Source organism: Vigna umbellata, chromosome 4, assembly GCF_029865625.1.
Source record: "Vigna umbellata cultivar VRB3 chromosome 4, Vumbellata_1.0, whole genome shotgun sequence".
NCBI classification, from domain to species: domain Eukaryota; kingdom Viridiplantae; phylum Streptophyta; class Magnoliopsida; order Fabales; family Fabaceae; genus Vigna; species Vigna umbellata.
The window spans coordinates 41,878,414-41,895,281 of record NC_142168.1 but is presented as its reverse complement, the minus strand read 5'-3'; the positions used below and the strand labels follow the sequence as shown (position 1 = coordinate 41,895,281).

General features: G+C 28.7%; 1 protein-coding gene across 1 annotated transcript; it reads right to left on the bottom strand.

The window, feature by feature from the left end:
- Positions 1-15,812, bottom strand: LOC124821864 (4-coumarate--CoA ligase-like 9). Its single transcript, XM_047293813.1, has 6 exons — positions 14,783-15,812; positions 8,547-8,727; positions 7,694-7,836; positions 6,993-7,060; positions 5,167-5,269; positions 1-270 (listed from the first exon to the last, which is right to left on the bottom strand). The coding sequence occupies exons 1-6, from the start codon at positions 15,797-15,799 to the stop codon at positions 157-159; spliced, it is 1,626 nt and encodes a 541-aa protein (XP_047149769.1). The 5' UTR covers positions 15,800-15,812; the 3' UTR covers positions 1-156.
- Positions 15,813-16,868: the final 1,056 nt, after the last annotated feature.

Sequence of the window (16,868 nt, the reverse complement as noted above, 5' to 3'; positions counted from 1 at the left end):
TTAAATATAAATCATATATCGCATATAGGAATACAAACAAATATTTTTTATTTTTTTTATTTGAAACAAATCATTGACTCAATAACCACTTTATTGCCAACTCAAAAGAAAAACCATGCATCACTTTTGATAAAATAAATTAAAATAAATGAGGCATTATAACTTAGAGAGCGCAACTTTACTTAAATCCTTTCTCAGAATCTTTCCTGAAGCATTCTTGGGAATGGAATCAACAAATGCTACACGCCTTACTTTCTTGTATGGTGTAACCTGAAGCCAAGACAATCACATATAAAATAGAGTATATAAATTAGGTTTAATTTTATATATACCAATTAGGTTTAAATTTATTTTTTATGTAGTATTAAAGTTTAATAATTTTTATTACACATGTCATTTGCGAGTTACTTATCAATCCATTAACAATCCATTTAAAATCCAAAATATATAAGTATGATAAATCTTCACTTTACAAGTTAGAAAAAAAAAAAGAATTAAAGTTACCTTAGAATACTTTTACTCGTCAAACGATTATTAATAACATAAAAGGGTAGTTTTGTTTCCTCAACATTAACGAATGAGAGTTATACAAATGAATAAAAACAAGAAAAAAATGAAATGATTTTTTATTAGATAAAGATTATTTTATGCATAAATGAAAAAGTATTATATAAAGTACAAAACAAGACCTTTAATAATAGCATAATTATAAGACAATTTTTTATTTTTTATTGTATGTCTAAGACCTAGTGTTTTTATTGAGAATATCTTCAAAAAAATTTTATTATTGAAATCTAATATAAAATAATATTTAATATATATATATATATATATATATATATATATATATATATATATATATATATATATATATATATATATGTATGAAAACCTAGAAAATGACTAGAGTGATTTTTATGAAAATATAATACCAATATTTTAATAATAAAATGTTAAGTTTATTAATGTTTTTAATAAGAAAAGTTTATTTTTATAAAAACTTTTTTTTTCTTAAAAACAGTGCTCTAAATTTTTCTACACTCTTTCGTCATTTTTTATTCTAATTTTTATCTCATTCAAGATCACAGGTCATAGGATTTCTTCTGGTAAAAAATTCTAAAAAACTCATCGTTTATGAAATTAAATAGAATAAGTTCTTTTTTTTCTTTTTAAGAATTTAAGGTATTGAATCAAATGTGTACTTTAGAACAAAGCATGTGACTTAAGATTACTTTTGGTGACTCTATGTTGCTCTCTCATGCTAATGGTAGTCTTATATCTTTATCCAGGGGTTTCATTGTTTGTTTGGGGATTTTATGTGTTTTAGTTTTTTAGGACAATCCTTGTTTGAAAGAAAACGTCATTGGCTAAGGAGAGAAACTAATTTTAATTAATTACATGTTAATTTTCTTTTTATGGTTGCATGTGTATGAGAATTTTGGTCTTGAACCTAGAGTTATAGATTTCTGAATTAAAATGAGTTGGTTGGAATTATATGTAAAATTGTTAATTATGCAAGCGGTCAAATATGTTAATTTTTGTTGTGGAATTTAATCTTTTCTATTAAACTATTAAATTGAATCTTTTTGGTTGAGTTGGTGCTTTAATATGAAATTGGTATGTTGTTGAATGGTTTGAAGTGTGAGGTGAACATCTTGGTTAGTTTTGTCCTGGAGGAATTTTGAATACATGTTAAGTGTGTCTTGGATTTTTAGTATGATAAAATCTGTCAAATTTGATAAATTGGACTCAATGGATTTTACAATGGTGTAATCTATTTAGTGTTATAGGATTTATTTAAAGATAAGTGATTTTGATTCAACTGGTATTAAGGAGTGTGTGTTGTTCTTGTAGAATCGTAGTTTTGTTGTTGATAGGAATTCTTCTATGAGTCCTTTGATTGATCAAATTTGGTACTTCTTGAGTTAAAATATAGTTATGTTGTAATTTTATAAAGTTATTTAAGTGAGGAATAACTCAAGAAGAGTCAAAATTGCTCAATAAAAACTCGTAGAAAAATATCTAGCTTCCTAGTGTAGTGCTAGGAGCTCTATAGTGTCATCGGGTGCCAATCATGCAGTGGTTACTGACTTTGCTTGCCCTTGGTGAAGCTTTGGTACCACTAGGCGCTACAAAGTTAGTGAGTTCACTAACTTGCTGGCGTTGGGCAGTACCAAAGGATCGTTCGGCTCAACTATAGAGTAAAATTTCTAGGAAAATTCATGGGAGTGGCGTTGGCGCTAGTTGTGGGGCATGTGTGCCATCCTATTTTCCAAACTGAGGCATTTTGGGAAAATTAGGATTCTCTATTAATTAACCGTCAGATCAAGCTGAAATTTTGACAATAGATCATCGACACATGATTCTTCACTTTAACCGATAAGATCATTGATTTGAGGTATGTAGTTAGACCGGTTAATTTCTCTTGATTGCGTTATATTATAGGTTTCTCTTTTATTAAGGGTATTTCTATTTGATGAGTTAGTAAGTTCTTATGCACTGTTGTGGTCTTGGGTTGATAAAAGTATGTGCTTTGAGAATGATAAATGAGTGTGATGTACAAATTAAGGCATGTCAATGTGATGAAATAATCTTCTTATATATATATATATATATATATATATATATATATATATATATATTATGGTATGTGTTATGAAAAATATGAATAAAGAGGAAATGATTGAGGAGTGTCAAAATTATGAAATGTTTTAAGGACATTATTTATTAGGTATAATACCTATTTTGGTTGGGAATGTTCGAAATGATCTCAATTTTTGTTGTTGTTTATAGTAGTCCTAAAGAATGTAATTTGTCTTCAATTTGGTCCTTTTCGCAAACGTCGTTTAAATCGTTAACAGCCAGATGCCCAGATGTGCAATTACAGAGTGAAATGTCATGTATTGGCTTACATGGAGTCCTTTGTGGCGTTATGATTTGGAAGGCAGGAAGAGGCCGAGCAGTGAGGGAGAAGAAGAAGGAAACCAAATGGCTGAAGGGGTGAGGCTACCAAACGGTGGAGGTGATGGAGGTGTGTGTCGCGGCGGATTTCTGGTTCTTGTGGTTTACAGGTTTGGGGTTGGCGAGGATGATGGAGGTGTGTGCCGCAGCGACGCGTTGAAGAAGGGAGAGTGGTAGTAGTAGTGGCGGCCATGAAGATTCCGCTGTTGGCTATGAATATTGTACGAAACTCGCAATTTAGGTTGGTGCTAGAGGAGGAAGACTCGTGATTTGCTGCAGGTTTGATGGCATCGCGATGGAGATGTGGTGGTTGCAGGTTCTTGTGTTGAGTGGCGTGATTGTTATGGTGGCGCGAGGAAGATGATGTGTGAAGATGGTGGTCTGGCGAGCTGAGACCCTAATAAAAAATACATTTTCAACAGTTAGGGCTTAGGTGGTGGAGAAGATGATGGAGGTGCGAAGATGGTGGTTGGTCGTGACCGTGGCGGCGACGATTAGGGTTAGGTGGTGGCTAGGGTTTCTATGTAGGGGAAATTAGAGTTTTGGAGGTAGGAGATGATGATGACATGTCAAGGGTGATATGTCATTTATGGAACATCTAGACATCTAGCTGTTAACGATTTAAACGCTGTTTACAAAAAGGACTAAATTGAACATAAATTACGTTCTTTAGGACAACATTGAACAAAAAAAAATTGGGACCATTTCGAACATTCTCAACCAAAATTGGGACCAAAATAGGTATTATACCTATTTAATATAAAGGGATAAGACATATTGTTTTGTATGTATGTTTTGGTTGCATGGTCATCTTTTTTCTAAAGAGGAAGGGTATGGTAAGTTATTTAGTGTTATGCATTGACTAGGGACACCCTTTTGAAGTTATCCTTATACTTTACATGATTGAGTGACTCATGTAAATGATAGGGTTTAGGTGGTGAAAAGTGAAGGAAATTCCTATAGTTGGTTTTGGGGCTGTGGACTCCATTTCTTTTAAGCTATAGAGAATTTATCTTGTCATGAGAAGGGAGAAACAAAATTATATATAACACTTGAGTCTATAATTATATTTTACTTAAGTGTCTATGAATGGTGTGATGAGTAAATTATGAGAAGGGAGAAACAAAATTATATATAACACTTGAGTCTATAATTATATTTTACTTAAGTGTCTATGAATGGTGTGATGAGTAAATTATTAAATGCTATGTTTTGAATTGGTTGAGATATTAAGTGATAAATTGTCTATGTATGTTCATGTTAGTATTAGCTTACCCACTTTTTTCTTATGATTGTGTTTTCTTTTCCTTTATGATAATTGTTGTTTTAGCATGAGTCTGGGATGTTTCAGGAGTTAATGGTGATAGCTAATAAAAGTGAATGCATTTCGAAATAATATTTGTTTCTTTGATTTGTTGGTTATACATAAAAGTTTTTAGTATATTCGCATGGTTGTTTTTCAAAAATGAAGATGTTTATAAGGCTTTGTAGAAACTTAATTGTAAAAAGATCATGAGCATTATTATGATTTTATATTTAGGTATGAATCTCATTTCTACATTCAAGTCTCTTTTATACTTATTCATGTAATAATGACAAAATAATAATTATCTAATTTATTAAATATTATAAATTAGATTTAATTTTATATAAATGAATTAGATTTAAAGTTATTTCTTTTAATATAGTATTAAAATTCGTTAATGATTTTTCTTAGATCTTTAATATCAGTTTCTTAGTTATTAATATCTAGTTTTACATAGATATAGATATACAAATTTTGCGTGAAAAAATAATAGAAAAATCCCACATCACTTAATATATTAGAATTTAAAATATGTAACTAAAAAAATATAATTAAAGTTACCTTTTAATACTTGTCAAATAATTACTAACAAAATAAAATGGTTGTTTTGTTTTCTCAACGACTTAATGGAAGTTTATAGAAATAAATAAAAACAAGAAAAAACGAAATAATTTTTTTATTAGATAAAAATTATTATATACATAAATAAAAAATATTATATAAGGTACCAAACGAGAGTTTTACATACTAGCATATTTATAAGATAATTTTTAGTTTATGAAAAGAGTTTAGTTTTTATTTTTATTGTATGTACGAATGTTTACCTAGAAGTTTGTGAAACTACGTATGACTGAAAATTGAAATGTAGAGAAGAAAGCAACGCAGAGGAAAAAAAGGACCTGTTTGGCAACAAAATCTATAACTTGTGCTACGCCAAGGGAACTTTGAGGTTGTCTCACAACAAACGCCATGGGCACTTCGCCTGCTTCATTGTCAGGGTATCTGTTCATCATACATATATATATATATCAACTTATTGTCTTTAAACAATATTAAGTTGATCTAATAAAATAGCACAATAAGTTTAGAAAAAAGAATATAAAATCAAATTAAATAAAAAGTAAATAATAAAATATTCAATCATGACTTTAAATATAGAAATAATTTTTTTCGTACTCTATCTTTTAGTTAACAAATATTTTTCTTTTGGTAGGTTTACGACTCTCTAAAACCATTAAAAGAATATAGATATGAAGGCTAAAATATACAAAAACAATTTCAATATAAACTAAAACGTGTGTACTTTTAAAATATACTAGACAAAAACAAAAAGGCTAGTACTAGTATTACAGAAATGGAATAATTAATGAAATGAATAAAAAAACTATAAAAGCTAGCGTCTAAACCTTGTATTAGATCGGTAAAAATTATATTTTGATACACAATTTTTCACATTTATTTTATATTATTATTATTTATATATATATTTTTTCTAAAATTATAAAAATTCATTTTTATATTATTATTATTTTTATATATATTTTTTCTAAAATTATAAAAATTCATTTTTTTATGATAATATGTGTTAAATAAATATAAATGATCTCACCCTACCATTATTTATTTCACATGACAAATGAATATTTTAAAGTAGTATCACGGTAGTGGAAAATCACATTGAATTGTGTATTAATTCATAATTAAATATCAGTGTGTAGAAAAAATTGATTTTTTATTTTTCTTTTCAACTACTGTCACTATATATAAATATAACATGTGCCACAAAACACGATGAAAAACCATAAATTATGCCCGAATCAGATTCGAATAAGACAGTTTGCAAGTAGTGGAGAAAAAAATATATAAAATGAAGACCAATTGCCATTTTTTATTCTTTGTGCAAATCCAGATTTTGATTAATTAGAGTACTTTTGGATTATATTTATTAATATATTTATAATAAGAAAGTAAATAGACCAGATTTTTCCATAATTTAAAGATAATTCGTATAAAATTAAAGTCATCTAATAATATGTTTTGTTGGTAAATTAATTTTAGTTTATGAAAAAGTTCATATTAATTTTTGTCACATGTTTTTCTTTTCAAACACGATTAGGGTAACTTGATGCTTCGATTACCAATAAAAATGGTAACAAATTTATATTAAAAACTAGTTTTTTAAATTATATATATATATATATATATATATATATATATATATATATATATATATATATATATATATTCGTATAAAATATATTTTAAAAACTGACATATTCATGAAGTCAATGTTTTTCTAATATTAATAATTTGATTTTGAAAGGAGGAGTTTGTTTTTCTTTTATATTTATTAATTTTCAGAAGATATTTTACAACTTCATCTTAGTGTAAACATAAAAGGAATATGTGTTTATATTTTTTAAATTGTTGTTTTATGTTATAAGTTAATATATATATATATATATATATATATATATATATTCATTAAGTTAATATATAAAGAAAAAATAATAAAATAATAAGAAGTATGTGAATATTAATAGTAAAAGTTATAAATATGATAAATAAAAAACTGTAATAGTCTTTTATAATATATTTTAAAATAATGGTTACTTATAAAAAAGTTAGTTAATAATCATATTTTTATAAAAATCAGTTAATAATTAGTTTATAAAGTGTAAAATGAGAATAAAAATGATGTATAGAAAAAAAATTAGAATCTTACGGAATAACTGCAGCATCACGTATGTCTGGGTGAGATAGGAGCAATTCTTCTAGCTCTGCTGGAGCAACCTGCAATGTACAACGATATTATTTTCAAGGGTACAAATTATATATCAATAAATATTATATATAATTAATATTTGTAAAAGAAAATTTAGAGACAAACTTTTAATAACTCATTATTATAAAATTAATTTGGAATATATTTTTATCTTTTAGGTAGTATGAGATCTTCTATATATCTTTCCCATCAAAACATTGACATTTTATATGTAAAATTGAATATTTGTAAGTAATGCAACGTATATATATTGGATAGTATGCTATTCGAATTATGATATAACTAAAGAAAATATGCAGAAGAACATCTAATAAATGAGAGGAAAAAGTTTATCTCATTGTGAATATTTTAAAATGTGACTTATATATTTGATTATATTTGGTTAATAACTTACTTAATATTAATTAGTTTTAATCTCAACTCTAACATGTTATCAAAACTTTTATAACATCATAATAATTATCTAATTATTTAATTATGCAGCCTTATTTAGTTAGTTCAGCAGACTTTATAACATCATATAAAGAATGTTGATTAGCTTTTAAGGTTAAAAATCTAACACTAATTAAAAGATAAGAAAATTAATTTACCAATAATTATAATAAAACCCAGCTAAGTGATTTAATTAAAACTAATTTTACCTGGTAGCCCTTGTATTTGATCAACTCTTTTAACCTATCAACAATATACAAGAAACCATCATTATCGAAATAACAAAGGTCTCCAGTCCTTAACCATCCATTCACCAAAGTTGCTGAAGTTGCTTCTGGATCATCAACATAACCTACTCCAACATAGTCCATGCATGGTGTAAGCAAACTATTATAATAATAATATAATTCAATCTTAAGTATAAGACATATAATGAATTAAATATTAATAATGCTTTCATAACTGAATGATAAAATAAAATTAACCAATAATAAATCTTCTAATGATAAATTTTAAATAAATTTAATATCCTATAAATAGTAAATTTAAACTTAATTTAATTTTATATATAGGTTGGGTTTGTACCCTTTTATATATAATAAATTTACCTTAATCAATATGAGATCTCCTATATTATATTCAATTGTATAAATCAAATTAAATTAATTTTATTTATCCACATTCATCTTATTTATTTATAAGTAACACCATCAAATATCTATTATAAAAAGATGAAAAATAATTGATAGATAAACTTCATCTATTTAATTTCATAGATAATTAATAGTTCATTACCAAGTTTTTCATATATATTTTTATTTTACCATTTAAAAAATAAGTCTCAAATTTATTTACCAAATATATTTTAAATATCATTCTTATGAAATAATTAATATAGAAGGAATTGGACTTTTATAAAATGAAAAAGATTGGATGAATTTTTTTTTAATAAGTTAATAACTCTATATCCTAAACAAAATTTATCAACACATGAAAAAAACACAACAGAGTAATGCATTAAACTCTAAGGTAATGAATTAATTAATATAAATTTATAATTACCTTTCATAACATAAGGTCCTTTGATCCATAGTTCACCCCTTTCACCAGGAAACATGAGTTTCCCTGTTTGTGGGTTAACAACTTTTGCTTCTATGTCTGGTTTCAGTCTACCCACTGTTCCCACGTGATTAGCTTCCTCGGGAGTCGTTCGGGTAACCACACATTCGGTTAAACCGTATCCCTACATTAATATTTACATACCAGATATTCTATTTCTGAAAAAATGTTATAATGTACACAAAAATAAATATTGACCTTCAAATATTTTATGAAAATCCAATATATATATATATATATATATATATATACTTAATATGGAAATCTAATTTTAAAGAAATATTGTACAAAACTTTTTGTACAGAGGTTGGAGTATTCCTTAATATTTATATACAATATACTCTGTCAATAAAAAAATTACAATTTTATAAAATTTAAAAAATACAAGAAAAATATAAATTTAGTTAATTTTATTGCATATTTTTAAAACAATTATGTGTTGTATTGAAACGCATCTAGTAAATTTTAATTTAGCTGATATAGACATTTTCACTAAAGAAATTTGTGTATTTTTCATAGTTATCTTGTGTTAGAAGTGAGTTTTAAGTTCAAATCAATCCTACAAAACCAGCTTATAAGATGAGGTTTGCATTTTACTTATATATTATAATTTGTTCTTATTTCTAGTCGATGTGAGACTTCCAACACACTACCTTCACACCGAGGTATAGACATCTCGTGCGTGATAATAGAAATTGAATAGTCTGATAACGACCCGATAACAGTGGAGTAGAAGAATAGAATAGTTATTTTGAACATGTTTTTCTCTATATCTTTGGTTATAGACAAATTCAAAGCTTCCTTTCTTAACTGGACGAATAGGAGAGTCAGAAGGGCTTGGCTGATGGACTAGTTAGAGTTTTTGGACGAAAGACTGAAAATCAATCCGACCAGGGGTTAACTTTTCGTTATCAACCGCTTTCTTATTTTCAAATGTTGTATCATGGGCTTGAGGTATCACAACACAACAAGTGATAGGGTGTTGCTCCCTCCACCACCACCCTATACTTTCTCCACCTCCCCACATTATTTTAAATACAATTATATCCTTAAGTTAAAAAGATTTTTACTTTTACCCTATTTTAAATAATTTGAAACTCTAATTTTACTTTTCCAGCACCCACCCACGGAACTCTCTTTCCCTTTTCCCATTTTCGTTTCACCTCCCGCACTTCCATTCTTTTTTCTTCCCAGTTTTTTTTTTGGTTTGAAAGCTTTCATTGCCGCCATGGTGTGAAGGAGAGTCGCTGTCGTGGTGTGGAGGAATATCGAGGAGCGTCCAGAGCATCAACCAGCATGAGGAAGTATACATCAACGGAGGTGACATCCTTCAACGGATGTCCCCTAATAAAACAAACTCTAAAATAAAAAAGTAACCTTGACATCCGTTTTTCCTTAAACGGATGTTGACATCCGTTGAAGGATGTCAACATCCGTTTAAAGGTTACGTTTTTTATTTTAGGATTTTATTTCAAGGTTTATTCGAATACGGGGAAGCACACACTACACCATGAGAGGGAGACTGCTTGATAATTCTTTCCACCACCACTAACCTTTGCAACTTGTAGTATCGCATAACGACGAAAGAAAGAGAGGAAGAAATATAATGTTAAAATGAAATAAAAGTATTTTACTCATGTACGGGACTAGAATAGGTTATTAGTGAAATAGGTTATGAATGGGTAAAATTAAAAAATAATAACCCTAAAAATAAAATTTTACTGAGGAACAAAATAATAAAGGAGAGGTAGAGAGAGAAAGATGTGGTGGTGGAGAGAGCAACACCCCAAGTGATACAAGTCGAAAGTAATCTATTTGGTTAAACCATATAATTTGTTCATTTTCAATAAAATAACATAAAGTCGAAAGATGGGCCTATTTTCAGTTTTCAGTTAAGAGAAATGATTTCTTATGCAAAATGTAGTCTATAATTATAAAAGAAAATAATATAGGTAATAAATGATACAATTTTTAATATAATTTATTATATTTTAAAAATATAATATATTGTATTTTGAGTTTTATGAAAATAAAATAAGTAAGATCGTTACAAATTAACTGCAGGAAGATGCCATCACTAAAACTATTCTTCAACAAAATACGTACTTTTTTTTTTATTTACATAACTTGGCTAAGCCAACGATAAGACAACACGTTTTTAAAATAAATATTAAAATTTAATTTATTAGTGTCAGTAATGATAAAAATAAATACTATCATACAACTACTTAAATAAGTATAAAATATGCATTGTTAATAAAGATTAAATATGTAAAAACTTAGATATTTTAAGAAATGATATAGTTTAAAAATAGTGAGACTCGACTATTTTAATATTAAAATATTTTAATATAAATTGTTTTTTATGAATGAGTTTCGTTGATTTAAAACACAATATCTTTCAAAAAGTCACTTTTTTGGAGTTCTTTAACTTATTATTAGGAGTTCTTATCCTTTGTTCGTTTGATTAAAAAACGAAGACCATAGGATGGATTTTAGGGACAAACTCTTTAATTTGAACGATCAGTTTATCAAATAGAGTGAGTTGATTTTTTGATCCTCTCTTTGGTTTGTTTTGTTGTCCTTTGCATGTGAACTATCTGGAGTTTCATGTGATATACGAGTCATCTTTAAGAGTCTATGTTGATTAGTGGTTCTAATTGTATGCCTTGATTGTGTTTCTATTGTTCATAGAAGCAGATAGAGTTTTCTATGCTTTTGGAGCAATTTTAGGACCTTTAGAGATGTTTGGTAATTTGTTAGGTAATAGAATCTAGTTATATTTATTTAAAATGATGAACAAGTTATAATTGCTGCTTGAATTGATTTACATAATTGAGTTGTCTAATGAAATGACTTCTTGAGTTGTCTTAGGATTCGTGAATTGTCTTTAGCGATGATGTGATTGAAGTTTTGATATGTTGAAATTGTGAGATGCCATGTGGTTTAGATTTTATTTAAGGTGAATTGAATCATTGAATTGTGTATAATTTGATGGTTAACTATTTTGGACATTTGTGGTTTGGTCTTATAATCTTTTGCATAACTGAAATAACATAATTTTGTAAAATTATGCAGACTCATTGGGTGAGCATATATTCGTTAGGCAAAGTCAAAGTAAGAGAGCTATTAACTTGGTAGTCGCTCGGCGATACCAAATTCAGAAAGTTCACAAACTTGACAGTTGTTGGGCAAAAATATTTATTAGGCGACTTTTAGGAGAATTTAAATTTGTAAGTGTGTTGTCAAAAACTACTCGTTGACTGAGAAGATTTAGTGGCTAAGTGAGTGTGTGCTCAAACACCACTCGTTGAACGAACATATCTACTGGCTGACCAAGCAGATCTGGTGGCTGAGCAAGTGTGCTGTAAAACCCTTCTAGTTGAGCGAGATATCTTGCGGCTGTGCAAAAATATCAAATCTTTAATTAAATTTTCATATATCTCTTATGATGTGTTTATGTGAATGCTAAAAGAATGGTTGACTTATAATATGATATGTGAATGAATCAAACCGATTTAAGGAGGAATTGATTGTGGTATAATTAGTATATGCTTTGGCATATCCTGATATTCTATCAGTCATTCAACCCATTTAGACATGAAAAGATTAACCTTATGAGTAGTAGGGTAATAATATTTGTAAGACTTTGTAGAGTATAAATACTACTACCAGTGCACACCTACGTTGAATACATATGTCAAAGTATGTATCCGAATAAACGAGTCTAGAATAAAGTGTATGTATGTTTTTGTGAGTTTCTAGTACTTTATGAATGTTGATCTAGTATTTGATATGATTAAATAATCTAATGATGTTTTCTTTTGAACTCTAGTTTACCCATGTTATTTCTTTTGTTGTTTTTTGTGTGTTGTTTATTTCTTTTGTGATGATCACTTTATTAGTATGAACATATAAAGGATAAGTCTTGAAACATCTCTAAAGACGTGACACTGTAAAATTTACTTTTTGGTTGTCTAGTGACTATCTTTAATTGTTTAGATATATTTATTATCATGATTATTTTCTTTTAGATAACTATATTAATATTATATTTATAGATTTAAGACAAATATGTTTTATTTTATTAATTTTATAACACTTTATTTTATCACTGTTAAAATTTGGAACGTTCCAAAAATCCATCCTACACTAATAAATAATTAAAAGATAACATATACTAAAATTATTATTAGATAACAAAACCTTTTGAGTTACAACTTATATTTAATAAATATTTAAACTTTAAATATTTAACTTTAGTTTAGTCATGGAATATCCAATAATACTAAATTACTTTAACATTAGTATCGCATTTAGATATGTTAACTCAACTTTTAATTGATAGAAATAGATGTTAGCTTGATAACATTCATATTTTTAGTTTTTTCATTTGTTGAGATATAATTTCAATACTAATTTTTAGTTAGGGCATTTCTATCGCATAAGTCATTATTTGAAGTGTTAATTTAACTTTTATGGGTTTTATATCATTTTAAGTCTCTCTTTTTTCAATTTTAACTCCATTCCAAAGGTCTTGTAAGATTTAGATTCCCACTGGTGTTTTATTTCTTATATTATATCATGATATTTCCATGAAGAAATTTTTCAAGACTTAAATCTTAATCATATAACCTTATAATTTTAACGTTTTCTCTTACAGTTAAAAGACCTTATGTGTTATTTTTTATATTACTTTAACATATTTCAATAAAAAAAAATTCCTTAATATTATATTTCTTATCTTCAATTTTGTTTTTATTATTCTCTAAATTTAGCTTCTTCTTTTTTCTATCTGATAATAGGTTATTTAAATCATGTTTTATTGTTGAAATATTAAATTTGGAGTCATTTTGACTTTTCTTTTTATAATAATATTATTGATACACTATTGATTATGACGAATCTCAGAAAGCGTTGTTAATAAGTTTTCTCTTCAAATACCGTTTTTCCCATCCTTTTAACTCAAAACCTTTATAAAGGAATGATTCTAACATGTTCGTTAGGCTTAATGCTAAAAGACAGATATACTAATTTTTTCATTTATTATATCACATAAAATAAAATATTAAGTGTTTTATATTATAAATCAATAAAAAAATCATCGTGTGTAACATTCTTTTATTTAGTTTATTGTAATTGTTCCAAAATGGATCACCTAACATATCTCTAATCTATTTTTGACATTAAAAGTTTATTGAATTTTATAAATTGTGTTTTAGAAATCAAATTAATAATGCCTTTATCTAAATAGTAACAATTTAATTTAGTAAAACAATTTTACACTATTATCTACCACCCCTACTCTCATATGAAAATCAAATTATTTCGTTATACTGAATGAAAGCTTTCATTAAATTTATTTAATGTTTTTATATCAAAATACACAAAAAATACATTATTTAATACAACTTCATATTTATTTAATTATATTTAAGTTTACATATAAGTGGAATAGTTTTAAGATAGTTAAAATAAATAAAATTGGAATATTTATTTATATTTAAGCGCGACTATTTTTTCTCTGTAAATATTTAAGTATATAACATATAATTATTTGTAACCGTTAATATAAACTTTAAAATAATTTTCTTAAATTAAAAGTATAGTAAATATATTATTAATTAGGACTGTACTATCCAAACTATCAATTATAATTTGAATAGTCAATTCTTAATTTGAAGAGTAAACTAGCGAGTTCCATTGACTACATCGGAACCATGTACTAGATTAGGCTATCAACTACTAGTTTGGAAAACAAACCAATAAATCCTATTGATCACCAAACAATTCAATCGACCATGCACCAGCCCAAATAATTAATTACTAATTCAGAAACAAATCAGTGAGCTCGCCCTATCACCAAACAAATCGGTCAATCAACCATATCTCAAGATGGTCAAACCCCAAGTCAATGAGCTTGGTTGACCACCAAACAAATTGGATGATCATGCATCAAATAATCAAGTACCAACCCGAAAAGAAGGCTATTGAATTTAGACGATGAAAAAAACAAACCATTTGATTGATTAATTGAAAATAGTAAAATTAGAAGAAGTTGTACGATTTTCTGTGGAGATAAAATTGTACGATTATATTAATATTTAAATTATATTAATATGTAAAAATATGATTTTTCAAAAAGAAAATAATGAAAATAGGACTCAAAATTGAAGTACCTGCATGACGAGGACCTTGGGGAACTTGGCTTTGAAAGCTTCATCGGTTTCCTTCCTCAGTGGAGCTCCACCGCAAACGATCCCTTCCAACGACGTCAAATTGTATCTGTCTATCACTTTGTCCTTCGTCAAAGCTACTACCAGTGCCGGCACCACCGTAATGTGCGTCACTCGGAACCTCTCCGCGGCGCTCAGCATGCCCCTCAAACTGAACCTCTCCATTATCACCACCGTATCCGACAGCACCATCGCCCCCAGGCTGAAGGTGAAACCGTACACGTGGAAATACGGCACCGTATAGAGGTACACCGCGGGCTCCGCGCGCTTCGTGCGGACCGTGTCGTATCCCGCGGCTATTGCGGTTAGGTTGCGGTGAGTAAGCATAACGCCCTTCACCTTTCCCGTCGTGCCGGAAGAGTACAGAATGGCTGCCACGTCGGACTGAGTCACCGGCGTGGGGGACGTGGTTGGACTCAGAGGCTGTATCTTTGTCCTGGTGAGGGAGTCGAACTCTGGCGAGTCGAGGAGGACCGTGCGGACATGGAACTCGCGTGTTTTTTCTGCGTTTGAAGTCACTGCGAAGACGATGGCTGGTTTGCTGAGGTGGAAGAGGCGAGTGATCTCGGAGCGTGTGGAAAGAGGATTCGCGGGGGAGACGACCACGCCGAGGGAGAGGAGCGCGAAGCAGAGGATCGGAACTTGGATGATGTTAGGGGAGAGAACGAGCGCGGTGTGGGCTTTTGATAGTTTGAGAACTGTGGCGAGGTTGGCAGCTAGGTTCTCAGCGCGGTGGATGAGTTCGCCGTAGGAGAGGCTATGGCCGTAGGCGGAATCGACAACGGCGGTTGAGGAGTCCGGAAAGTGCGAGTTGCGACGGAGGAAGAGGACGTAGGAAGCGGCGGAGATGGCAGCGTTGGGAGGAGGGAGAAGAAGTGGTGGTTTGAGGCTGTGGAAGGTTCTGGAAGCTGGATTGAAACCGCTCCTTATATCTGTGACGGGTGGGAATGTAGCTGCCATCTTCTTTCGATGAATTCCCTCTCGATAGTGTGCGCTGTCATACAATGCTTTTGGTTTGTATTTATAATTGGAAAATGTTTTTTTATCAGTTTTTTCTTGACAAATTTAGTTTGTGATTGGTCTATTACTAATAAGACAGTGATATGTCAAAAAATTGTTAAAAAAATTATTAATATGTTATGGTCCTTTATAATTAGCGGATAACTTATAACTAACATACATCTCATTTAATTTTTCAATAATTTCTTTTATTGATTTTGTGTGTATTTTTCTTCCTCTCAAAGGGGAGTGTTGTACTCTGATGATAGAAATAATGATATCTTTTCTAGATCTTCGTAAGAAATAGGTGTAATTTTGGGCTAACATTACGCGCATGTTTTAAAAATTGTGGGAAATGATATTCTGACATACTATTTTTCACAATTTTAAAAATATTGAGAAATGATATTTTGATGTACTTTTCTTACACAATTTTAACATAATTTTGACATAGTCTGACCTGGAATTTTAAAAATGAATTTATAATTATTTTTAAGTAACATATTTAATTTTGATGTAATTCTAAATTTGAAAAAGGAAAACTAGAGAACTTGAATGAAGTGAGCGGAGTTTGGTGAAGTATCTGGAAAGCTCATTGGAGATAGTTTAGTTGGAGTATGAGGTTAGTTTAGTGAAACATATGGAAAATTCGGTGGAACATGCAGTTAGTTCAGTGAAACATGTGGAAAACTTGGTGAAGTACGTGGAAAGTTTTGTAAAACATGAAGTTACCAAAAGCTTATAAGAAAATAACGTTTATAAAAAGAATTATCTAGGATAACCACTAAACACAATATATGTTTTAACAAATCGTAAACGATATAAGTTATTCTGAACAAACTTTACATAAAAGCTAATATATCTACCATGCTAAATGCTAATGAATGTCTAATGTTCTAAATGCAATGTATGAATAACTTCTTTGTTTGTTGTGATGTTTCTATTTATCTGTGCAAATCATAAAAAACAAAGGTTTATTTGTACATTGGTTCATAAGAACGTTAAAAGATAAGAAGACATTATGGATTTC

Bases quoted from the DNA above. Each gene is read 5' to 3' on its own strand.
- LOC124821864 (XM_047293813.1), bottom strand. From the start codon at position 15,799: ATGGCAGCTACATTCCCACCCGTCACAGATATAAGGAGCGGTTTCAAT. The intron at 8,728-14,782 runs GTACTTCAATTT...ATATTAATGTAG, and splicing joins CCAAGGTCCTCGTCATGCAG to GGATACGGTTTAACCGAATG. The intron at 5,270-6,992 runs GTAAGATTCTAA...TATGATGAACAG, and splicing joins CGTGATGCTGCAGTTATTCC to ATACCCTGACAATGAAGCAG.